This window comes from Halichoeres trimaculatus, unplaced genomic scaffold (genome assembly GCF_033239565.1).
Source record: "Halichoeres trimaculatus isolate MK-OKI-2021-1 unplaced genomic scaffold, fHalTri1.1 fHalTri1_scaffold_7, whole genome shotgun sequence".
Lineage (NCBI taxonomy): Eukaryota > Metazoa > Chordata > Actinopteri > Labriformes > Labridae > Halichoeres > Halichoeres trimaculatus.
This window is the reverse complement of record NW_027437185.1, coordinates 4324496-4346988: the sequence shown is the minus strand read 5'-3', so window position 1 is coordinate 4346988 and position 22493 is coordinate 4324496. Positions and strand designations below refer to the sequence as shown.

Here is a 22493-nt window from a genome sequence, read left to right as displayed (position 1 = left end):
GATCCTAGACCAGCTCCAGCTCAGGGGGTCAGGTCTGCAGGTTTTTAACAGGTTTGGATCCTTTCAGTGTCAGAAACATCAAACTCACTCATCTCTCAGCTTTTCAAACCAAACAGCAGCTGATGTCTGTCACTCCAAACCTGATGGAGGGGTGATGTCCCGCCTGGCCTCGGGGTACCTCAGGATCCTGCTGCCAGTGAGCTCTGAGAGGCCAATCAGATCAGTGTGTCAACGTCAAGTCTTCCCTGGTCTGGTTGGTGGACACTGCAAGGTCTTTTGGAAACCAGCAGTTGGGTAACAGGATTCTGGGTTGTTAGAAGTGTGTGCATTGAAGACCACAGACTGTTTGAGACACTGAGTAACTGGGGTCTCTGGGTGGCCATGGAGGCAGTTTTGGGGGTACTGGCTGGAGTCTTTGAGGCTGTGGTCAGTGATGGGTAATGGGAGGGCCAGACAAAGTGGACCCTAAAGAGGAGGACCCTGCAGCCTGGATCCACAGAGCTGGTGCTGATGTAAAGTCTATGTGCAGCCATGTGGCCTGCCCCACCTGCAGTGACGGTGAGACACTGCGCCCCCTGCTGGCTGTGTTTACAGTCAGTGAGCTGCAGCTTTGTTGAGACTAAGTAAATCCAAAATTATCCAGAGCAAAACAACGTCACATCAGTGACTCCAGCTTCTCCTCTCCCCGTCACCATTCCACCTCCCCCCTCATGGCTGGGGGACACTCGCTCTGATGTCACAGTACATGTCTATGAATGGTCACCCACGTCACAGCTTCAGTGGGGTTTCCTCCTGGGGGCGGGACCAGTCCTTCACATGTGCACACACACCATCTATCATCACTGGCTCTCCCTGCACCCTGCCACGAGCCCCATGAGCAGTGCTCTGACGCACCACACGTCACATGATATCAGGCGTGCTGTGCTGTTGTTCTCCGTCCTCTCAGCAGAGGAAACAACATGTGTTGGTATGAATCACTGCTGTTTGTCTTCATGCTGGACCTGTTTGTGTGCTGCCCCCCAGCAGAGCATGCAGAGAGGAGGGGTGGGATTACTCCTCTTCTCCCTCTTGTTCTTATTCTTTCTCTTCTTCCTCTCAAACAGACAGAGTATCACCCCAAATAACTGCAGCTGGGTGAGAAGCTCGTTGATTAGTGAGTCTAACGCCTTAAATACACCACATACGTGTGCAGTCCTGCGCTGTTCCGTTGCGTCTTGACTGCGTTTGTCAACTCACACCATCTGCGTGTTCAGTCCAACAAGCTGTATGACTGACAGACAGCTGGAGTCACAGACTGAGGAGTTCCTGCTCTTCACACTCCATTGATAAGTCTCTCTTCATTCATGTTGGACTGTAAAACCTCAAACCTGTTGGCTCCTGGTCTGGCTCTGCTCATTGAGTCAGTTTGTCATCGTAGTCAAGATAAATACAAACTGATTTTGACACAGTTTGTTCTATCTCAAAAGTCACTGGCTGTTTTTAGGTAGTTTCCCGCCTTGACTTCCTGTCCCAATAGATCTTCCCTATACTGACTTTATGCGCCACAGCGCTGCAGTCTACCTTCGACATGTCGGACCAGCCACTGCAATGGAACGTATCCAGTGAAAGTTGACACACTGACTTGAATGAAGAAGAATTAATTAATCTTGCATCTGTCATCACAAACTGATAGAAATCTTCCACATTTTCAGTTGGGCGTGGCACCAGCCAGGGCTGCCCAATTTCTCCACTTCTGTTTTCACTTGGTGGAGGCAAAGCTGAGCAATCCTTGATACTATAGGTCCCCAAAGCACATAACTTCCCTCTATGCTGACGATGTGTTGTTTTTTCTAAGTAACCCTGAAGTTTCAGTGATCACATTTATTGAAATGACTAAAGTTCTGGTCAGTTATTGGGAAACAAGATTAACTATTTGAGGTCAGAAGCTATGGCCTCAAGCCTTAATGCTTCCTGGACCTCTTCTAGCACTGCCCTTTTCCAGTGGTCTGGGCTCATGTATCTTGGTGTATATAACTCCCGCCTACTCTGGTCTTTACAAAGCCAATTTATACCCTTAATTTGTAAAATTAAAGAGGATTGAAGAGGACCATGCTTACTGGACCAGTCTTCCATCATCTCTTGTAGGTAGGGTACAATATTTTTGCAGATGAACAAACGTCCTTGCTTGCTTTATATGTTTCAAATAGTCCCAGTTCTTCTGACTAGAAAGTTACTCAATGTTCTAAATTAGGGGTCTCAAAGTTTTATAGGCCAAGGAGCCTCGAACTGATTGAGAGCCAGAGCAAGGAACCAACCACATTATGTGTGTGTGTGTGTGTGTGTGTGTGTGTGTGTGTGTGTGTGTGTGTGTGTGTGTGTGTGTTTGTGTGTGTGTTTGTGTGTGTGTTTGTGTGTGTTTGTGTGTATACATTTTGTACAGATAACACTTAATACCAATACCAATTGCCAGGTACCGGACATCAGTACCGTACTGGTTCAAATGTGAAAGGTACCCATCCCAAGCCGTAAGTCTGAGCATTGTTTTGATTGCATAAAGGCAGAATGGACAAAATCTGAGCCTACGTGGTTCTAGGCTCATGTCCCCTCAGCTTGATTCAACTACTTTAGTGATTGAAGCCTGGCTAGTCCGTTCTTCTGAGGCCAAATTACGGTGAATAAGTCTCGTTAATTGGGTCCAGACATGAGTAATGGGTGTGCCATTGTATCTGAAGAGGTGGCAGTGTGGATCGCAGAAATTATGACTGTCGGTCATAATCATGGCCATAATCCATGACAAATAACAAGAACAGAGCAATATGTTTCGCACAAACTGAGCAGCAAACAAGTTTGGCGGATTTTGAAAGATATAGAAACAATATAACTGTGAAATCCAACAATTAGGCTGCAGCAAAGGTGAGACAGGCAGCATAGCAAGAGATTCATGACAAGTTAAATTCTCCAGTGTCCATCATCTCTATGAAATTAATCACAGAAATCATTTTAGCAGAGAAAAACACAAATCTATCTTCTGAAGTTCATCAGCTGGCGTTGTAATACAGACTTGGACGAGCTGTGAATCAATACCTTCCTGCCCAATCGGGAGGCTAAGAAGTAGCATTTTGAAATAACCTGTAACCTGTAATATTGGTGCTGATAATCTCATTTTAAAGTGTGGATTAGGATCAGGCATATATCTAGAAGGGAGACTTTTTTAAGATCACTTAGAAACTCCTCACAGCCCCTTTAACTCATACACTGAAGCTGATGTTTGTTAATGCCACCAGCAGGGGGTAGTATACAGTCATAATTGTGTCTGTGAGTCTGTTTTCCCTCAGAGAGCAGAGGAATAGGAGTTCTTAACACACTGAGAGCTGTCCTAATTAATGAGTTTCCTCAGTGGGTTTACTGGACATTGTTCCCTTCCTGTGCCTAAAAACATTCAGTACTATTATAGATCATTTTCACTTTGTGATGTCATGACACTACAGGAGATCTTATCATGTCTGTTACTCTGTAAATAACTGCTCCTCATGCCATGCTTTCCTGTATTTTGAAATCTCACTGGGTAAAGTTAAGACCAGTTAAAAAACTTAGAACATGTTTATGTTTTTGTTGATCTTCAATAAGATTTAATAAATTCACAGATTTCATTGCATATTTCAGTCAGAGTTGTGAGCAGCTCTAACAGTGGCAGTGCTGCTCTTACCCAAAGTGACCACCAGAGGGCAGGACTCCTCCAGGTGTGATTGCCTTTCATCATTTGAAATCAGTGTTCTCATCACCAGGATTGATGATGAATAAAAATGTATCACTAGTAAACACATCTATGAGCTGTTCATAGCTCTGTCAGAGTGTGTTCAGCCTCACCTGACTGTGGAAAAAGTCCTCACTGAAACTGTGAAACTCTGACATACAGCGTCAGGAAAATTCTTCCTGTGCCCTGACTCACAGGCCACGGCAGAATGATCACAGAGAGCAGAGCAGTTCTGTTCTGTTCAATGAACCTTTGCAAGGAGTGAGCAGCTTATCACAAATGCAACTTCCTCCCACTGAAGATCAGGGTCCTCAGTGTACCAAAGTCTTTTTCAACCTTGGGGTCGCCTGGAATTTCCAGCAATTGATTAAGAAAAAAAAATAGATTAAAAAATACTAAAATATTTTTTAATGATTGAATATATATTTCATTTAAATCAAAACACCACACATTTTCCTTTATAATAATAATTATTATTATAATACTAATTTTAAAAAAAGTTTAATAAAAAGCAGTATATAATATCTGAGCCGGCAGGTCTTGGTCACCTGATCACGTGACCGTGCGTATTTCGGTATTTTTACGCTTCAAACAGGACACAGAGTCAGAGTCAGAAAACCTGCTTTGAAATTGGAGAGATTTCTTCGCCTTCTTTGCCCAGCCAGGACATTTCCAGAAAAAAATGAGAAACGGTATATTTAAGGTTTATTAAAAAATATATATATATACAAATATATATATATATATATATATATATATATATATATATATATATATATATATATAAAACTTTACACAAATGCATATGTCTATTGTTGTGTGGGATGTATTAGCACGTGTCTAACCAATAAGGGATGGACAACAAGTTACTACAAGGAGGTACACCAGTGGTTCCTAACCTTTATATATATATATATATATATATATATATATATATATATATATATATATATATATATATATATATATATATATATATATATATATATACATATATATATATATATATACATAAAGGTTAGGAACCACTGGTGTACCTCCTTGTAGTAACTTGTTGTCCATCCCTTATTGGTTAGACACGTGCTAATACATCCCACACAACAATAGACATATGCATTTGTGTAAAGTTTACACAGACTTGCATGCAGAAGTTCAAGGAGGGCAGCCATGATGAAGGGCAAACAGCCCCCTTGAGCAGTTTATTTTTGTTTATTCAACCTTTTTTTTTTAACCAGGTTGGTCCCACTGAGATTAAAAATATCTCTTTCAAGGGAGACCTGGCCAAGACAGGCAGCAGAAAAAAACACCAAGTTGCTAACAGGAATCACAAAAGAGACAAAACACAGTCACAAAACACAAGACATTAGATTAAAAACACATTTTAGGAATCAATTTTTCAAACAACCAAGTTCAAAAACTGGCATCTTATAGGATCTGCCTCCATATCTTTCATTTTAGATTTTAAAACATTTAAGGACACCAGCTCTTTGATCTTCAAGTCATTCTGTGGGTGCAGCAATTTCTGTCAGCGTTTGGGACAGAGAGCTTTAATGAGGTCCTAAGAGCACAGAGAGTACTAAAAACATTTAAATTGTGGGAAAGTAGACCAAGAACTGTATTACTGATGAAAGCAAAAAATGAAACACAATTTAGCAGGTTTTTAAATTCTTTTGGTTAGCAAACTTTTAAATCCTTTAGACAATAAATCTATTAGATATGCGTAGTGGTTTTTTGTAAGTCTCTGAATGTAGCTGGAAGTATTCTTTAAACATAATAACATGTAAATACAATTTTCTAACAAACAGCAATGATTTGATGATGATTTGTACAAAAAGCCACTGGGGTCTGACATATTTACTTTTTTGTTACTTGTATTAAAAGATTATTCTTATTCCAGTTAACTTTACAAGTAAACATTTATTTATTTATTTTTTTTACTCCGTTTAAACAATTCTGACAGATTTTTTATCTAATGATGTCATGAAACAAGATTTTTTCTGTTTTAGTCTAGTTTAGTTGAATGTGGCTCATATGAAGTCTATTAATATCATTTCAACAAAAAATAAGACAGAAACTCTAGCTAAGATTTCAGCTTTGTAGACAATGTGTGTTCGATTTGATGACTGCGTGAATTCAGTCAGTCCACAGAGTTGATCCATCCTGGGGTATCTGCAGGAAGAACATATGAACAGATCACTTCAGAGTATTTTCTATCTGTGGACACCATTACTGTGATGATGTAGAATATGTTAGTCTAGAAGTTAGTTTCCTCTACTCTCTCCACTCTGAGTGCTTCATGTGAGCCATGCATCATGTCTCCCCACTGGAAGAAAATCCTTTGAGGAACTACTTTTTCTGTACCACAGAAGGAAGAAAAAATGGCTTAATTAAATTTTTCACGACTTTGAACTAGTTTTAATCTCTGGTATTTATTTTGTTTGATGCTAATTTTATTGTTTGTTTCAATTTGATTTACTCATTTACACTGTTTTTACCGTATATTTATTTTTAATTACAGTTCCTGTTTAAGTTTGTGTGTGTCAAATTAAAGAAACAAAACAAAGTCTCATTGTTCAATATCATGAAAATAACAAAAAAAAAAACTCATTCTATATCAAACTTCATATCATATCATATTTAGCACCACAAATGCAAAAACAAACAAAAAAACAAAAAATTAAAAAACACACACACACAAAATTTCCCTTTTAATGATTTTTGCTGTATTAGAGGCAGTGTTCCTGTGAAGCAGAACATTTCTGTGCTGATTGATTTCTTCTTTAGCATGTTGATCATTTTTTCTGCCACCATGGTGTTGTTTTACATCTGCATGCTTAATCTCAGAGCCTTCATTCTCTGGATACTGTTCACCATGGAGCCCTGAGGTTCAGTGCAGATCTTCAGTCTGTACCTCACCACTGCTCTCTGTATGTTGGACTCAGCTGCCTGGGTGCAGGAGAATCTTAGTTTGGGCTGGTCTCTGTGAATGTTAACAGTCGACTTAAGTGTGATGCATGTTTCACTGAGAGTGATAAACTTAAATTAACTCAAACTGAGGTTTTATCTCATTCATTAGAATAACCAGTCCTTTAGATGTTGCAGCTAATGATCTGTAACTGTCTTTCTGTTTGTCTTTAAGTTTTCCAGGTGTCCTCTCTCCAGGTGTTCTCCTCTCTCCAGGTGTCCTCCTCTCACCTTACAGGTTGCAAAGAGAGCAGTGACGTCATGTTGACGGTCTCTGTGTTGAAGTCTTCAAGTCTTAATTTGAAAGTGTGACCGGAAGCAGGTGTGTTAGTAGGTGTCGTGCCCGCTCTCTTGACGCAGCAGCAGCAGCAGCTTCTCCGGTAACGCTGCCTGCCTGCCGTCACCGTAACGTTACCTGGATGAGACGCACCCGCATCCAGCTGTGTCCCCGCGCACCGCACCGGAGCGTGCCCGGCGCGAGACAGCACAACGGTTACCTGCAGCGGCTGGGCGTCTCGTGCCTTCCCGTTTACCGTGACCACCGGAGAAAACCCTCAGAGCTGTCCCCGGAGACCCGCTCACGGACGGGCAGAGGGGGGCTGCGCTGCATCTGTTGCCTGGGTGAATCCTCCAACACGTTAGCATCAGGCTAACGCTGCTAGCTGAAGGCACAGGTGAATGACGGTAAACCAGCCGTATTACACAGAAAATCACAGGTGTCATCTCGTGCTCCCAGCGGACGCGGATCCGAATGAGGGTCTGGTGAGTCCTGGATTTGGTTCGAGGGTGAAATTTTCCGTCCGTGGCACAAGCCGTACCTGAAAGGTGAGGGAATGGGCTTGATGTAAGGCTAAGGGGTAGTTAGCATGTTAGCCTGATGGAGGCAGAGTAAGCGGAGAGCATGGACATCCTCACACACTGCTAAAGGCCCACAGCGCCATGGAGTCCTTCCTGCAGATAGCGCCTCACTCCCTGGCCATAGTGCTGTCCAGGACCGGGACCGGTGCCGGGGCCGGGGCCGGGGAGGCGGGGGGAGCGGGCGGAGTGTCGGAGAGCGACGAGCTGCCCAGGCACCACACCGGATACGAGATATTTGCGGATTTTAAAGCGGAGAACACGCAGCAGCATGTGTGGAACCAGAGGATCACAGAGGCCGTGTCCGAGACCTTTTTCCTGGGCTGGATAGACGAGCACGTGCTGCTGATCCAGGGGAAGGAGGACCACCTAGAGGTGCTGAGGGAGGGATGGATGCGGAGGTCCCTCAACCCGCCGCGAGGATTCACCATCAAATACCTGGGTAAGGCCTCCGAGCAGGGGCGCGTCGATACTCTGTGTGCCCGGGGATTGGGGGGGCAACTAGCTTAGTGACTCATGCAAAGGGGGGCTTTGAGTATGTGACAGCCCACTTACACACATATACACACACTCACACATTTACAGACTATGGTGCATCTTTTATTTACTGTTTTGAACCTGTTTTCATGTCGTCATTAAACTGAAGCACTGCACAGGTACTGGATCTCAATGACTCATTATGCACATACACAGAACGATAACAAACATCTTCAGAGGTTAGAGGTCTGTCCAAAGGCAAAGACAGCAGTTCATAAAATAAACAGTGACAATAAATACAAAGAAGGGAATAGCCAATCACAGTTTAGGCAGAGTTAGGATGTCCAATTAGATTTTTAAGGAGGAGGAGTGTTGGCGTGCCCCCTCCCTAACCTCTGTGTTTCCTGTGTGTGTGATGTTGTGTGTGTGTGTTTTGCACACCAGCCCTCACCTGTGCATGATACATCAGGTCCAACCTGCTGGTGCACACTTTAATAAGCAGCTTCATCACACCTCCAAGCGCTAGGCTTGAAAACAAGCGTGTGTTTGGTCTGTGATCAGATGCAGATGGTTTGGTTAGAGTTAATGCTTCCTAGGCATTATGAATTCACCTTTAATGTCTACACACACTCAGAAACAGACTACTCACACTTTCTTTTAACACATGCACTGCAGGTGTGGATTTAGATTGTTTTTTGTGGATGCTGGGTTGGTATGATGGGAAGGACTCCCGCAGCTTTCTAATATCTGGTTTCTCAAATGAGAAGATCTGTAGGGACTGTGTAGTTCAAGTCATCAGGTTAAATGTGTTGTCAGTGAAATGAAAGGTTGGCTGCCTCACCTGAACCCTGGAGAACCCCTGTCCCCGCCCACATGCCCTTTGGTGGTCTGTGTTGAGCTCCATGCTGTCCTCTTTAATTGTACAGACCTGACCTGTGAGCCACTTAATGTGTGTGTGTGTGTGTGTGTGTGTGTGTGTGTGTGTGTGTGTGTGTGTGTGTGTGTGTGTGTGTGTGTGATAGACGGACTGAACTCATCAGGAACTTTGAGGGTCTTTGTGTTATCATCCTTAAGTTTCTTGAGCTTCTCTTTTGTTTTCGGTCCATGAAACCTGATGGTCAGAGAGTCTCACAGGTGTGTGTGTGTGTGTGTGTGTGTGTGTGTGAGAGAGAGAGAGGGCGGTTTGTGTAGCCTGAAGCAGTCCACTCATTCTTCTGCTGAGTGATGGTTCCAGTGTTGGGGTTAAGGCTAGTGTCAGTCTGGGGCACCTTTAGAGTTGCTGTGTATGATTTGCTGCTCAATAATCTTTTCATTTATCATCAGCTGGCGTCTGAAATCCAGCTCTACCCAGCCTCTGTCTGAAACTCTGAGCTTTGGCTTCTTTTCCAGTGCTATAAAGTTAGACACGGCCTGTGGGTGTTTCTTCTCTCACAACTTCACAGTCAAGAAACAACCTTCGAGTTTGACCTTTACAGGAAACGTCTGTTATCACTGACTAAACTCTCTGTTTGGCTGTGTTAGCATGTCTGCTATTGTTACACTGTCTGTTGTTGTTGTAGCATTAGCGACAGCTTGTGGTTTGAGCATTCATTAAAGGTCTTTATCAATGCAAATGGCTCCAGGTTTTGGATATAGCTGAGATCCAAGTAGGGAAGGGTACAGAATTAGGTACTTTTCTAGGTACCAACTGAATTCTGTCTGTGACACCTTGTACCAATTCACGTAAAACCAAAAGGTACCCTGTTCAGGTACCTAAACAAATCTTTGTCACTGAGAGTAGTTTTCCGTACTGGACACAGACACGGCAGCACAAGGTTATATCAGAATGAATGTTAAATCGAAGAACTTTGAGATTTTAATATTATTGTAAAATACCAGTTGCCAGGTACCAGGCATTGGTACCGTATCGTTTTAAATGTAAAAGGTACTCATCCTTAGATCCAAGTCCAGCTTGTTTTAAACTGCACTGACCTGTAGGGACTAGGGGTGCAGCGATCACAATTTTCTTGCCGATCACGGATCTTTAAAAAGCCTGAACTGCAGATATTGATTCGCGCAGATACAGATTTTTAATTTTTATTTTTTTTACCTGACAGCATATACTTTCAATGTTCCAATCTCATTTTATTGAAAATCATTGAACAAAAAAAAACAACAATGGCTGGCTGTCAGACCTTCCTGGAGGTATAAAAGATCAGTTTCATATGTAGGGATGGGCCGATCACCAATCTCTGACATGCACCGATCGATCAGCCAGCTAAACGATCAGTAGGGATGGGTTCCTTTCACATTTGAAATGATACAGTACTGATGCCCGATACCTGGCAATCGGTCCCGGTACTCAACGGTACCAGTTTTGGTACTTTTTTGTGTTTATGTGGTAAAAAATATTAATTTGTTCAATTATAAAACATTTCATTTTTCAATTTAATATAACTATTCTACAATGTATAACCTTGCAATGCTGTGTTCATGTCCAGCATGGAAAAGCACCCACTCTTTCCCTTACAGTCACAAAGATGCATTTAGGTACCTAAATGCAATTACTTTTGGTTTTACGTGAATTGGTACCCGGTACTTTTGACAGAATTCGGTCGGTACCTATAAAGTACCTAATTCGGTACCCATACCTATCGATCAGTGCATGTTTCGTAGGGACTGGGTAGAAAAAAATGATTCTCAAAATAAAATCAATTCTCAGTTTCAAAGTTTTATATTACTTCATAAAGTTCACAGATTGATCTTTTGATTAGAAAAAAAATTCTTTCCGTGCCATATTTCAGTTCATGATTGCAGGTACTCGGCACAGAAATTTCAGAATATTCAGTAACCTGGCAGAAAGTACATTTTGCATTGGTATTAGAAAAAAGGAGATGGATTTTAGGCACAGATTTTTTTCACCTTAAGCCCTGGCAAAAGGAGAGTAGGTATTACAAGTGAAATATCCCTAAATTTATCGATATTAAATCAGATCAAAATGGATCACACCAGTCAGTGGTGATACCCAGCCCACTGACTGGCGTAACACGGATTCATCTCTGATGGCTGAGGTTGAAAAGAACTTAATTCCACTACAAGTCCCCAGTTCTGAGGTATGTTCCTGTGGTTTAAAAGCACGTTTTGTTGTCGCAAAACCATTAGATTTCCTGCTGTTTTCTTGTGGCTTCATTTTTTGGAAGAGACAACAGTAACAACTTTGTTGCTAAAACAAATACAAAACTCAAGAGCAACTGTCTGAGCTGTACTAAATGAATGCAGTGGTGAGATGATGAAAAGCCAGATAGAGTTGGAGACTTCTCCCTGGATTTGTCCTGGAAAGCTGCATTTTTTATCTTTGTCTAACCAAGAACAAACTCTTTCACTCTGTTTAACTTTAACCACCATTTTCATACAAACTGTGAAGTTTATAAATGTCTGTGTGATGAGGATGTGGCTTCACGGTAAGAGCTGTGTGTTTACCATACGCTGTAATGAAGGTGTAGGATTGGCTTTTTCCCTCTGATGTGAGACACAGGAGCAGGAGAAACACCTCCTCAGTCTCTGTCCACAGTTTCAACACTTTAAAAAACCACGCCATGTTTTCATATCCTGGAGCGTACGGTCTCCTGTATGTTACAACACCTTTATATACGAGTCAGCTGTCTCCTCTCTGTAGTCACACTCCTCTATCTCTGGTAGCTGTGTGTGTTTTTGTGTTGGTAAGTGTGTGTGAGTGTGTGTGAGCAGGTTTTCTGCTCTGATTCAAAAAAAGAAAGGCAGGAGAGCACTGAATAAAAGTCTTTTTCTCCCCATCACCAAAGGCATTTACACACACACACACACACACACACACACACACACACACACACACACACACACACACACACACACACACACACACACACACACACACAGATAGAGTATCAGAATGTGTTGTGAGCAGCTCTCTGATTGGTTGTTGTGTGCAGAGCTCAGACAAACACTGAGCTGTCAGGTTTTAATCCTCTCAGCGTCACAGGATCTCATGACACCTTCCACAACTCTTCATGCTGGATTCACGTTTATGAACCGTGTCAGGAGTGGGTCACTGCCCCAGTCTTTGTTCACGCCTTAGAGAACAGATTGAACTGTTGTTTTTAATGCTTGGATTTAGCCTTTGTTGTTTTTTTTTAACTTTCTTATAAGTTGGTTACTTTGTTTTCTATTTAGATGTGAAAAGAGCTTTTATTGTGAAAGTATGTGATGTTACTTCCTCTAGAAGCTCCATTATCTCTGTCTTTTTCACTGCCTGTTAGTGATGAGTGCCTTTCACATTTGAAACTATAAGGTACCCAGTGCCTGGTAATCAGTACCAGTACTCAACGGTACAAATTTTCAGTACTTTTTGTGTTTATGTGGTAAAAAAAAAATCAATTTGTTTAAAAATGATTTTTTTTTTCAATGTAACATATTTATTCTTTGATAAATAGCCTTATAATGCTGTGTTCATGTCCAGCATTAAAAGATCTCCTACTCTTCCACTTCCTCACAGTCACAAGGATGCATTCAGGTACCTAAATATGGTACCTTTTGATTTTTTGTGAATTGGTACTCAGTACTTTAGACAGAATTTAGTCTGTACCTATAAAAATACCTAATTTGGTACCCATCTCTCTTGCCTGTGTGTCACAGTATGAAGTGTTCATGCAGGCTTGGGAAAGCTGGATTACTTTCAGTACAGGTCCCTTTGGTTTTGGTGTTCCTTGTGAAGGTTAGACCGTACAGGTTAGGTAAGATGTCAGTGTTTGAGATGTGTACCTTTTAGGTACTTTTGTAGGTACCGACCAAATTTTGTCAAAAGTACCAGGAACTGATTCATGTAAAATCAAAAAGTACCATATTTAGGTACCTAAATGCATCCTTGTGACTGTGAGGGAGTGGAAGAGAGGCAACTTCCATACTGGACATGAACACAGTATTGCAAGATTATATATTAAAGAATGAATATGTTAAATTGAAAAAAAAAATTAACAAATCGGCACATTATCTCAGCTGTTAAGCTTTAGACCTGGTTCCACCAAGCAGTGGCATTTTGTGGCATTTCCTTTGACTAAAACTCGGACAGGTACCCAAATTACTGACCCGTACTGTCCCACTTTTTGGTACTCTTCTACACCAAAATGTGCCTTAAAGAAAATGCCATCGAAGTAATGAAATAGTAGTAAAATAATAGTAATCAAATAAAACGTGTATTTATTTAGTTAAGGAGCAGTTATTTTCAAAATGAAAACTTGTTTGAAACAAATGAAAAAAGTGACTTTGGGTGATATATATTAAGTTCCATGGGATCTGACTAGAAACGAGACATGTTATGTGGATGATGTATTCTTGATTAGATTTTGAGTCTCTGCAGAGTGCAAACTAAAATTATGGTACATGTTGTATCCTAGCACATTAAGCACCAGTACTACATGATATTTTATCTTGAGAACTGCCCAGCTGGCTGTATTATTATAATTATTCTGTTGTTGATATACTCATCTTCTTCACTCTGCAGGGCTGTGTTTTTGAAGGAATGTGAGGAATGACACTGTAGAAGTGACAGAAGGAATGAAATCAGACACTTTAAAGTGTTTGAAACTTTCTTTGATTGATTCATTGTTTTTTTTCTATGTCAAATATGAATACTCCTTCTTTATCCAGGCTAGGGACCAGCTAAAGAGACCCAAAAGAAACAGACAAAAGCACAATTGATTTGTATGTAGTCTTCTGCTCTGGCTGCAGCTGAGAGTAGTGCTGCACGATTTGGGGAAAAGCTGCGACTTGCGATTAGGTGGACAATATTGTGATTGTGATTGTGCTTGCGATTTAATAAAAAAAGTTGTGTCATGATGAGTCTACAGACTTGCTTGGTTATCATGGAGAAAAATCTGAATTGCATGTGCTGACATTGCGATTGCGATTGCTATTGCGATAACCTCTTTTGCTATTACATAATTGCATGTGCTAACATTGCGATTGTGATTGTGATTGTGATTGCGATAATCGTGCAGCCCTAGCTGAGAGTGACTGCTGCGAGCAAGGAGCCAGTGGGTGTTTTGGTTAAAGTAAAGGGAAAAGTCACATGACATATTGCTGTAGACCCTTTAACAAAAAAAAAAAAAAAGTTGCCAGAGGGGTCTGAAACGTTACTCTGTATTCACAAAGTAGCTAGGTTGACACACATCGAGCCTTTAAAAAATGAAACAATTCCTCAGAGCAGAGGATATTTCCTAATCATTTTTGTAATCTAGCTACTTAAATTATTCAAGGAATCGTTTCAGCCCTTTCTCCTTGGCGCCCCCAGTGGAATATTTCTACACTATTGTGACAAAGAATATCTACAGTGAAGCTGACTGGCAATTCAATGCAGATGCACAAACAATTGTCTCAAAATACGTCCTCTGTGTCCACGTCACCTAACAAACGTCGATTTTTCGCTCCCCCTGGTTTGTGATTGGCTGTTTGGAGCAGTAAGAGCAGCAGTTTATCATACAGAACGAACTGGTGATCAGAGTGAATGATACACTGAGATAACTCACTAAGAGCCAGGAAAAAGAGTGTGTGTGCGCATCAGTTTGTCTCTGTTCTCCCTCACTCCTGATGCTGGAGGAGTGCTAGCTAACTGTGGCTAACAGGCTGACATTACTACACAACACCACCTCATGGGTTCACATGCACCTTCACTAACTTTTCTGTGTGTGTGTGTGTGTCCATCACACTTAGTATAACATTCTCTAGTGTGCTCTCAGACACACACAAACACACACACACACACACACACACACACACACACACACACACACACACACACACACACACACACACACACACACACACACACACACACAGGAAGTCAGGATGTGTTCACATTAACTGAACTATAAAACATAATGTCTGACTCCGCCCCTTCTGTCTGCTCGTCTTCCTCAATGTCTGTGTGTGTTTGTGTGTGAGTGTGTTTAGCTCAGAGGTACAGAGACATCTCCTAACATTACTCAGCAGATCAAGTTACCACAACTATGTGGCGTCTTTAGTCTCTCTCACACACACACACACGCACGCACACACACACACTCTCCCTCTCACCCCTGGTCGTGTTCAGGCAGATGATTTTAGGTAATTGAGCCGAGTCTTTCATCAGGAACAAAATCACTCTGACTGTCACACATCTGTGTGTGTGTGTGTGTGTGTGTGTGTGTGTGTGTGTGTGTGTGTGTGTGTGTGTGTGTGTGTGTGTGTGTGTGCCTGCAGGCGTGGGGTTTCCTTGCCCTCTCTCTGTTTTGTTAGTTTGGCTCTTTCCAAGTTTGTCTTTAATTAATGTCATTACTGGGTCTGAGCTGTGTGATGTTCACTGTTACTTAAGCAAACACACACACACACACACACACACACACACACACACACACACACACACACCAATGAGTAGGACCACCCTTGCTGCTGGGCCCAGAGACATCTCTTTATTGCTGAATCTGAGCCATTTTTACAAACTTTAAACTTCCAAACTGTTCCAGATGGTGTAGTGAGTCTGCCTGCTTTGTTATGAAGGGACATGCAGAGCTCTTTGTCAAAGTTCACTTAGTGCTCTCTGTATTAGGTTTGGTGTGTTTAGGAATAAGGAAATGGTTGGACTAAACTTTGGATACAGGCAGATAATCATCAAATGAACAAGAGCTAACAATATAATAATAATGCTATAATAATACTTCACAATTAATTGTATATTAATGGCAGTAGCATACTGCATGTTTACACTTTTTCCATGCAAAAGAATTTACACAATAAAAAGTCTATTAACACTACTGCTAAAAGAAGTGGTCAGTGCCAGTTACACATGCCTCACTAATCTGATTCAGAGACTTTGTGCATTTGCTCTGCCTAAAAATAATTAATTAGACAGATCACTGAATATCAAATTGGTCATTACAATTAGTTCAATATAACTGAAAACAGAAACATTAAAGATTTTCTGGTTTTATAAAGCCATCATTTCCATCTCTGGTACGGTCACATGGCTCTTTTTCTGGTGATGTCATCATGAATCTGTCAGTGATGTTAAGTCCTGTGTGGGCCTGTTAGCCTGTTTGTCCACTAGGTGGTGACAGTACATTAGAAGAAGTTATCCAGCGTCCTCATCTGTGGGGCTTCAAGTCTCCTCCAGCCCACTATATACACTTTTTCACATTGATGGTGTGTGTGTATGTGTGTGTGTGTCAGAGAGAAAGCGAGTCAGTGTTCACCTGCATATCTGTCACTAGCTGCATAATAAGGCAGTAGGCAGTACAAGAACCAGTGGGCCATGCTGCCCCCTTCTGTCTAACTGTGGAAAAGCATGTAAAAAGGTTTGTATCACAGACTTGTGAGTAGGCAGTTGGGTGAACTCACGATTTGAAATAACTTGTTCATAGTATCACAGAAAAGATCCCCCCCCCCCAAAAAAAAAAACAACAAAAAAAAAAAACAAAAAAAAACAAACAAACAACCAAACCAAAAAACAAAAACAAAACGCAGCTTTCTTTTGTTTTGATGCCTGTCTTTTTACTACTTCCTCAAAGGATTGATTTTCAAGTCTAACTGACATCACTGGCATCATTATTTCTAGATTTAGGATTGACATTAGGATTTTACTTATTGTATTACAGCACGATAAATAGCACAGAGTTTGCTTTTGAAATTAATGTCCTATTCTAATGAAAAATGACAGCTAGCTATTCTACAAACAGGGCAGGCTGGGAGTTTAAATCAAACACACCCTTCCCAACACTGTGTGTTAATAAAGCAGCTGACAACTCTGAGGATCTGAAATCAAACAGAATGAAGATGAAGTCATGCCTCCTGTTCAGACCCTCAGAATTAAACCGAACACCTTGAAACAAACAACCACCCGTTAAAAATCACCAGCACTCAACGCGATGGAGATCATAGTACATTAGCTTTAGCTCAAGTGAGCATTAGCTGAATAGAAGAATGACAATTGACAGCGTTTTCCAATCCGATACAGAGACACGTTACTGTAAATCAAACCACATTGCATTCATGTCTGCTGTGTGGTACTACTTTGTAAAGCAATGATAGTAAAACAGCGTCTTGCAACATTTGTAAAGTGAGTGAGGGCTCAGTTTGATACAAAAAATATGCTTTGTCATTTACAACAGAATAACCCAATGGAGTACGGGATTTATCAGAGAAAGGGATTGGTATTGGATTCGTATCGGCAAGACATATCATGAAAAATTGGATCTGATCGGAAGTCAAAAAATCTGTATCAGGACATCCCTTCTGCCAGGAGAAGTACAGCAGCCACCGTCTCACAGGAAGTAATTCTTTCTACACATTAACGGGCTGCAGTGTTTCTAGCTTCACCTTCTGGTGTCTGACACCCCAACAGAAGGGTACCAAAAAGTGGGATAGTACAGGTCAGAAATTTGGGGACCTTTGCCAGTTTTAGTCAATGAAAACGTGACAAAATACATGCCAGACCAAGATGAACTGAACTGAACACTTGGTGGAAACAGTGTTTTAGGAATGCTTTTTTTCATTACAGCATCTTTGGCTGGAGATGTCCAGTTATATTACACACCAGCTCTAAATATCCATGATAATGTTAATCAGCACAAAAACACAGAGAAAGTAACAAATAACCCAACAAATTACTGCGGAATTCACTATGTATAACAGTCAGCACAAGCATAGTCCTGTGTGGGGTACACCCTACCCTCATTAACTTGTGGAACTGTAGTTCTGATCATTACTCTTCTTGTGGGCTTGATTCACTTCAATCATTTACTGTTTGGTTGCTGCAGGACTAGTAAAAAGGACATAGTGTTTGGAAAAGAGCAAAAAATAAAAAACAATCAGGTGCTTCATTGAAGCATTGAGCTCTATGGGGACTGACTTCCTGCTGGAAACAGCCTCTAGTGGACACTCAGGGACCTGCAGTCTGCAGAGGTCTCCGCTTGTTGACAGTGTATTTCCTTCTGGAGCTGCTGTGTTGCCTGTGTTGCTGCCTGTTGCAGCATTTGGTCTGTGTGTTGCTAACTAGAGAGCCAACTCCAGAGCCGTGTGCTGATTGGCTGGCTCATGGACCTGGCTGCTATCCAGCTGCACTTCAAACACACACACACACACAGAAACACATAAAGGCAAAGATGTTGGTAGGTTTCCGCTGGCTACAGGCTCGCTGAGCAGGGCTCAGATTTTGGGGGTTAGGAGGGGAGGGGAAGGTTGGGGTGTTGACTGACATGATTCCTCCCTTCTCTTCCTCTCCCACAACAACACACTGAGTGACAGAGCGAGCGCGCAGTGAGAGAGCGGGAGAGAGAGTGGCGAGCGGACGGACGAGCAGACAAAGGAGAGGCAGCGCTCGCTCCGCTCTGGATTAACCCTTTGTCCTGACTCCACGCTTCTTTTTCATGGTTTTCTCTTCTCTACATGTCCGCCATCATCCCCTCACCCAGCTGCACACACTGTTCCTCTTTCTCTCTCACAGACACACACGCACTCACACACACACACACACACACACACACACACACACACACACACACAGACTGTTCTCCCAGAGGATCAACAGCTGGTGTGTGTGACGGCGTCCTGGAGGAGCGGTCGTGGATGGATGGAGGTGGAGGGGAGATCGTGTCTCTCCCTCCCTCCGCTGGCTGAGCCGCTTCGTTTCTTCTCTTTTGTATCGGCGCGGCCCCACCTCCTTCTCTCCCCTTTCCCTCCTGCCGTCCTCCCTCTCTGCTCGGGGCTTTGTCTCTCAGATTGAGGTCCACGCTGGCCCGCCCCAGCCCAGGGATCCTCCAGCCGTCCTCTTCGCCCTCACTCCGCTGCTGCTAACGCTAACAGCAGGAAGAACTGATGCTGGGCAGCGTGCTAAGCTAACAGCTAGCTTCTGGGTTGCTGTTGACAACTTGGCTGTTTGAGCATCTGTTTGCTTCGTGTGTGTTAGCGTCTCAGTGTTTTTGTGTGAGAGTGTGTGAAGTGTGTGTGTGTGTGTGCAGAGTTGGCGTGAACCATTGCTGTCCCTCTCTGCTCCGTGTCCCCTCCTGACTCCTCTGTGTGGACTCTGGGTCATGTCAACAGTGACGTGACCATGACTGAGTGGATTCTGTCTTTCCCATCATGGAGGATGTTGATGCTGATCAGCTGAGTTATCTGTGCTGACGCTCCAGGATGGAAATCACGTGAGGATCTGTGAACCTGCAGCCCGGGGTCAGACGATCGACCCAAAGATTGAGAAGTTGTCAGAGGAAACTGTGTGACTGAGCCTTGTAGATAGATCTGCTGCCCGTCTGCTTGTCTCAGCGCGATAAGGATGAAGAAGTCGAGCAGCAGCAGCAGCAGCAGGCTGAGGCGGGCCTGGCCCAGCTCGGACCTGATTGAGCGCCTGCTGCCTCCTGCAGCGTCTGTGGAGCCGCACAGGAGCCGCCGCTCGCGCAGTGAGAAGGACTACAGAGTCCACAAACACAGCAAGAGACACCGCTATCCTCCACAGTATATGTGTCAGAGCCCGCCTGCATACACACATCCAGGTACTGCAACACACACACACACACGCTCACACACATGCACGCTGAAGTGGGTTAAACACAGGCTCAGGTCAACAGAGGTCTGGCTGTGTGAATCTGTGTGTGAGCTCTGAGTGAGCTGGGTTAACTAGGGTCAGCTGAGGCTGAAGGAGTGCGGTTTGTTTGTTCTGAGGACAGGTCAGTGGATGTGAGAGGAGGATGACATGCATCAGAAGCCTAAAGGCTGCTGCTTTAAGCACTGCAGACCCTGGATGTGGAGGCAGGACTTCACTGCTGGGCTTAACTAGCAACCTGAGCAGAGGCTGCATGGACAGAATATTCTCCAAGATCATGCACTGTTCCAGAAAGTGACACCAAAACTTGTAGATTTCTGGGCAATCCATCATGTTAACACACACAGCATCAAATACACAGCAGCAAACGCCCGTCAGCTGTGGATAAGAGACTGACCGGTGTAGCCTCAGAGTTCAGACATGTGTTCAGTGAATATGTTAAAGGGGACATATCATGCTGATCCCTGATTTAATACTTACATATAATATAATACATTTGAAAACAAGACCTTTCACCCCCTGAATTTTCAAAAAATTAAATATTGTATTTTTTCCGATATCCTACAACGAGATTTGATGCCTCTGAAAATAGGTCATTGCCAGCTGGCTGCGAGATTTCGACCTTCGTGATGACACAAGGATCCTTTCTTTTTATTGGAGTAATCTGATAAAGCAGCTCCTCCTCTGTGATGTCAGTTAGTCACACAACCACTACCGAGGGATACACCCACCAAGAGCCAAGTATAAACGTATAAACTATACATGTTACAGTACCGCTTTGACTCACCACACTGAAGCGTCCTGAGATGATCTGTGTCCAGGTGGATTTTCTTCCTCCTGAGCTGCAGAACCGTCCGGGTCTGACTCGGGGTCCAATACAAAAGGACGTATCCAACACTCTGCCATTTTATTAGTGCTATCAATGCCTTACGGTGAAGTTTTGGCAATCAGCAAACTCGCTTGGTCTGCACCATTCAATGTGGTGATTTTGTAAATACTGCCATGCTGCAAAAACCGCCCCCTGGCTCTACCCCCTCCGCCCCTCTGATAGAACTGACCAATCAGAGCACAAAGGGCTGTGACGCTGCGAGGTTACTGGAGGTCATTCTAAGGGTAGGTAAGGCCTGAGTTAGGTGTGAGTCAGGTTAGGTGGAGGCAAGGGAAGGTTTGGTTTAGCTGTTAGCCTAGTTAATAGGATTAGTAAAGGTTTGATCAGTCTTTAGGCAGGTTAGGGTTAGGTAAGGTTTGGGTCAATCATTTGTCAGGCCTTGCCCGATAACAAATTTTGCTAGTCGACACATGTCCCACAGTTGTTGACAATAACCGATATTATTGACGATATTAATTTGAGACCAGATTAATCACTTCTGTAAAAATAACATATTAATGCAAAACACCTTTTTAAATGCAATAAACTTGTATTTCTCACGAGTATTTTGTACTATTCTAATTGGAATATCAATAACTTTTAAACAACCTCATAAAACAAACAAACAAAAATAACTGGGCTTTCATTCAAAAATTGCACTTAGATTAAAAAATGTATAAAGAGCAGTACTTCTATTGGGATGTGGCAAACTACACTTTCTGTGTCCACGTTAATTCTCATCATCCAGGTTAGAGTTATTCTGAATGCTCCAAAGTGAGGCAACTGGACTGTTCAGAGTTTGTGAAGATGTTTTTCCTCTCATCCATGAGGCTTCATCACAAAATATAAACAGTCCAGTTGTCTCGGTGTTAAGCTTTCAGAATACACATTTCAATTAGTGAGGCTAGGGATTGGTACCGAATTAGGTACTTTTATAGGTACCGACCAAACTCTTTCAAAAGTACAGGGTACCAATTCATGTAAAATCAAAGGTGCCATGTTTAGGTACCTGAATGTATCCTTGTGACTGTGAGGGAGTGGAAGAGTAGGTGATTTTCCATGCCGAACATGAACACAGCACTGCAAGATAAAATATTGAGGAATAAAAATGATGAATTTCTGAAAGAATTTTACTTAATTGCTAAACAAGTTTATATTTCTTACCACATAATCACAAAAAAGTGCAGAAAATTGTTACCTTTGATTATTGGTTCTAATCACCAGGTACCGGGCATCGGTACCGTATCATTTCAAATGTGAAAGGTACCCATCCCTAAGTGAGGCTAGGTTAGGGTTAGTAAAGGTTTGGGTCACTCATTTGTCAGGGTTGGGGTTAGGTAAGGTTTGAGTTAGTCATTGGTCAGGCTAGAATAGGGTTAGTTAAAGTTTGAGTTAGTTATTAGTCAGGCTAGGTTAAGGTTAGGTAAGGTTTGAGTTAGTCATTAGTCAGGCTATGTTAGGGTTAGTTAAAGTTTGAGTTAGTCATTAGTCAGGCTAGGTTAGGGTTAGGTAAGGTTTGAGTTAGTCATCAGTCAGGCTAGGTTAGGGTTAGGTTAGGTTTGAGTTAGTCATTAGTCAGGCTGGGTTAGGGTTAGTTAAAGTTTGAGTTAGTCATTAGTCAGGCTAGGTTAGGGTTAGTTAAAGTTTGAGTTAGTCATTAGTCAGGCTGGGTTAGGGTTAGGTAAGGTTTGAGTTAGTCATTAGTCAGGCTAGGTTAGGGTTAGGTTAGGTTTGAGTTAGTCATTAGTCAGGCTGGGTTAGGGTTAGTAAAGGTTTGAGTTAGTCATTAGTCAGGTTGGGTTAGGGTTAGTAAAGGTTTGAGTTAGTCATTAGTCAGGTTGGGTTAGGTTAGGGTTAGTAAAGATTTGGGTTGGTCATTTGTCAGGGTTAGGGTTAGGTTAGGTTTGAGTTAGTCATTAGTCAGGCTAGGTTAGGGTTAGGTTAGGTTTGAGTTAGTCATTAGTCAGGCTAGGTTAGGGTTAGGTAAGTTTTGAGTTGGTCATCAGTAGGGA

The 22493-nt window shown here is 42.4% G+C and overlaps 1 protein-coding gene across 2 annotated transcripts in view; it reads left to right on the top strand.

Moving 5' to 3' along the window:
• The first annotated feature begins 7029 nt into the window (after nt 1-7029).
• LOC141793154 (storkhead-box protein 2-like) overlaps nt 7030-22493 on the top strand; it is a 66387-nt gene continuing 50923 nt past the window's right edge. The window contains exon 1 of one of the 2 annotated variants that reach the window (XM_074673642.1): nt 7030-7994. In XM_074673642.1, the coding sequence (XP_074529743.1) occupies nt 7637-7994 (358 nt within the window). In that variant the 5' untranslated portion in view covers nt 7030-7636. Of the gene's footprint in view, nt 7995-18283; nt 19564-22493 lie in introns of those variants that run through there. The other variant, XM_074673643.1, reaches the window with a different exon arrangement.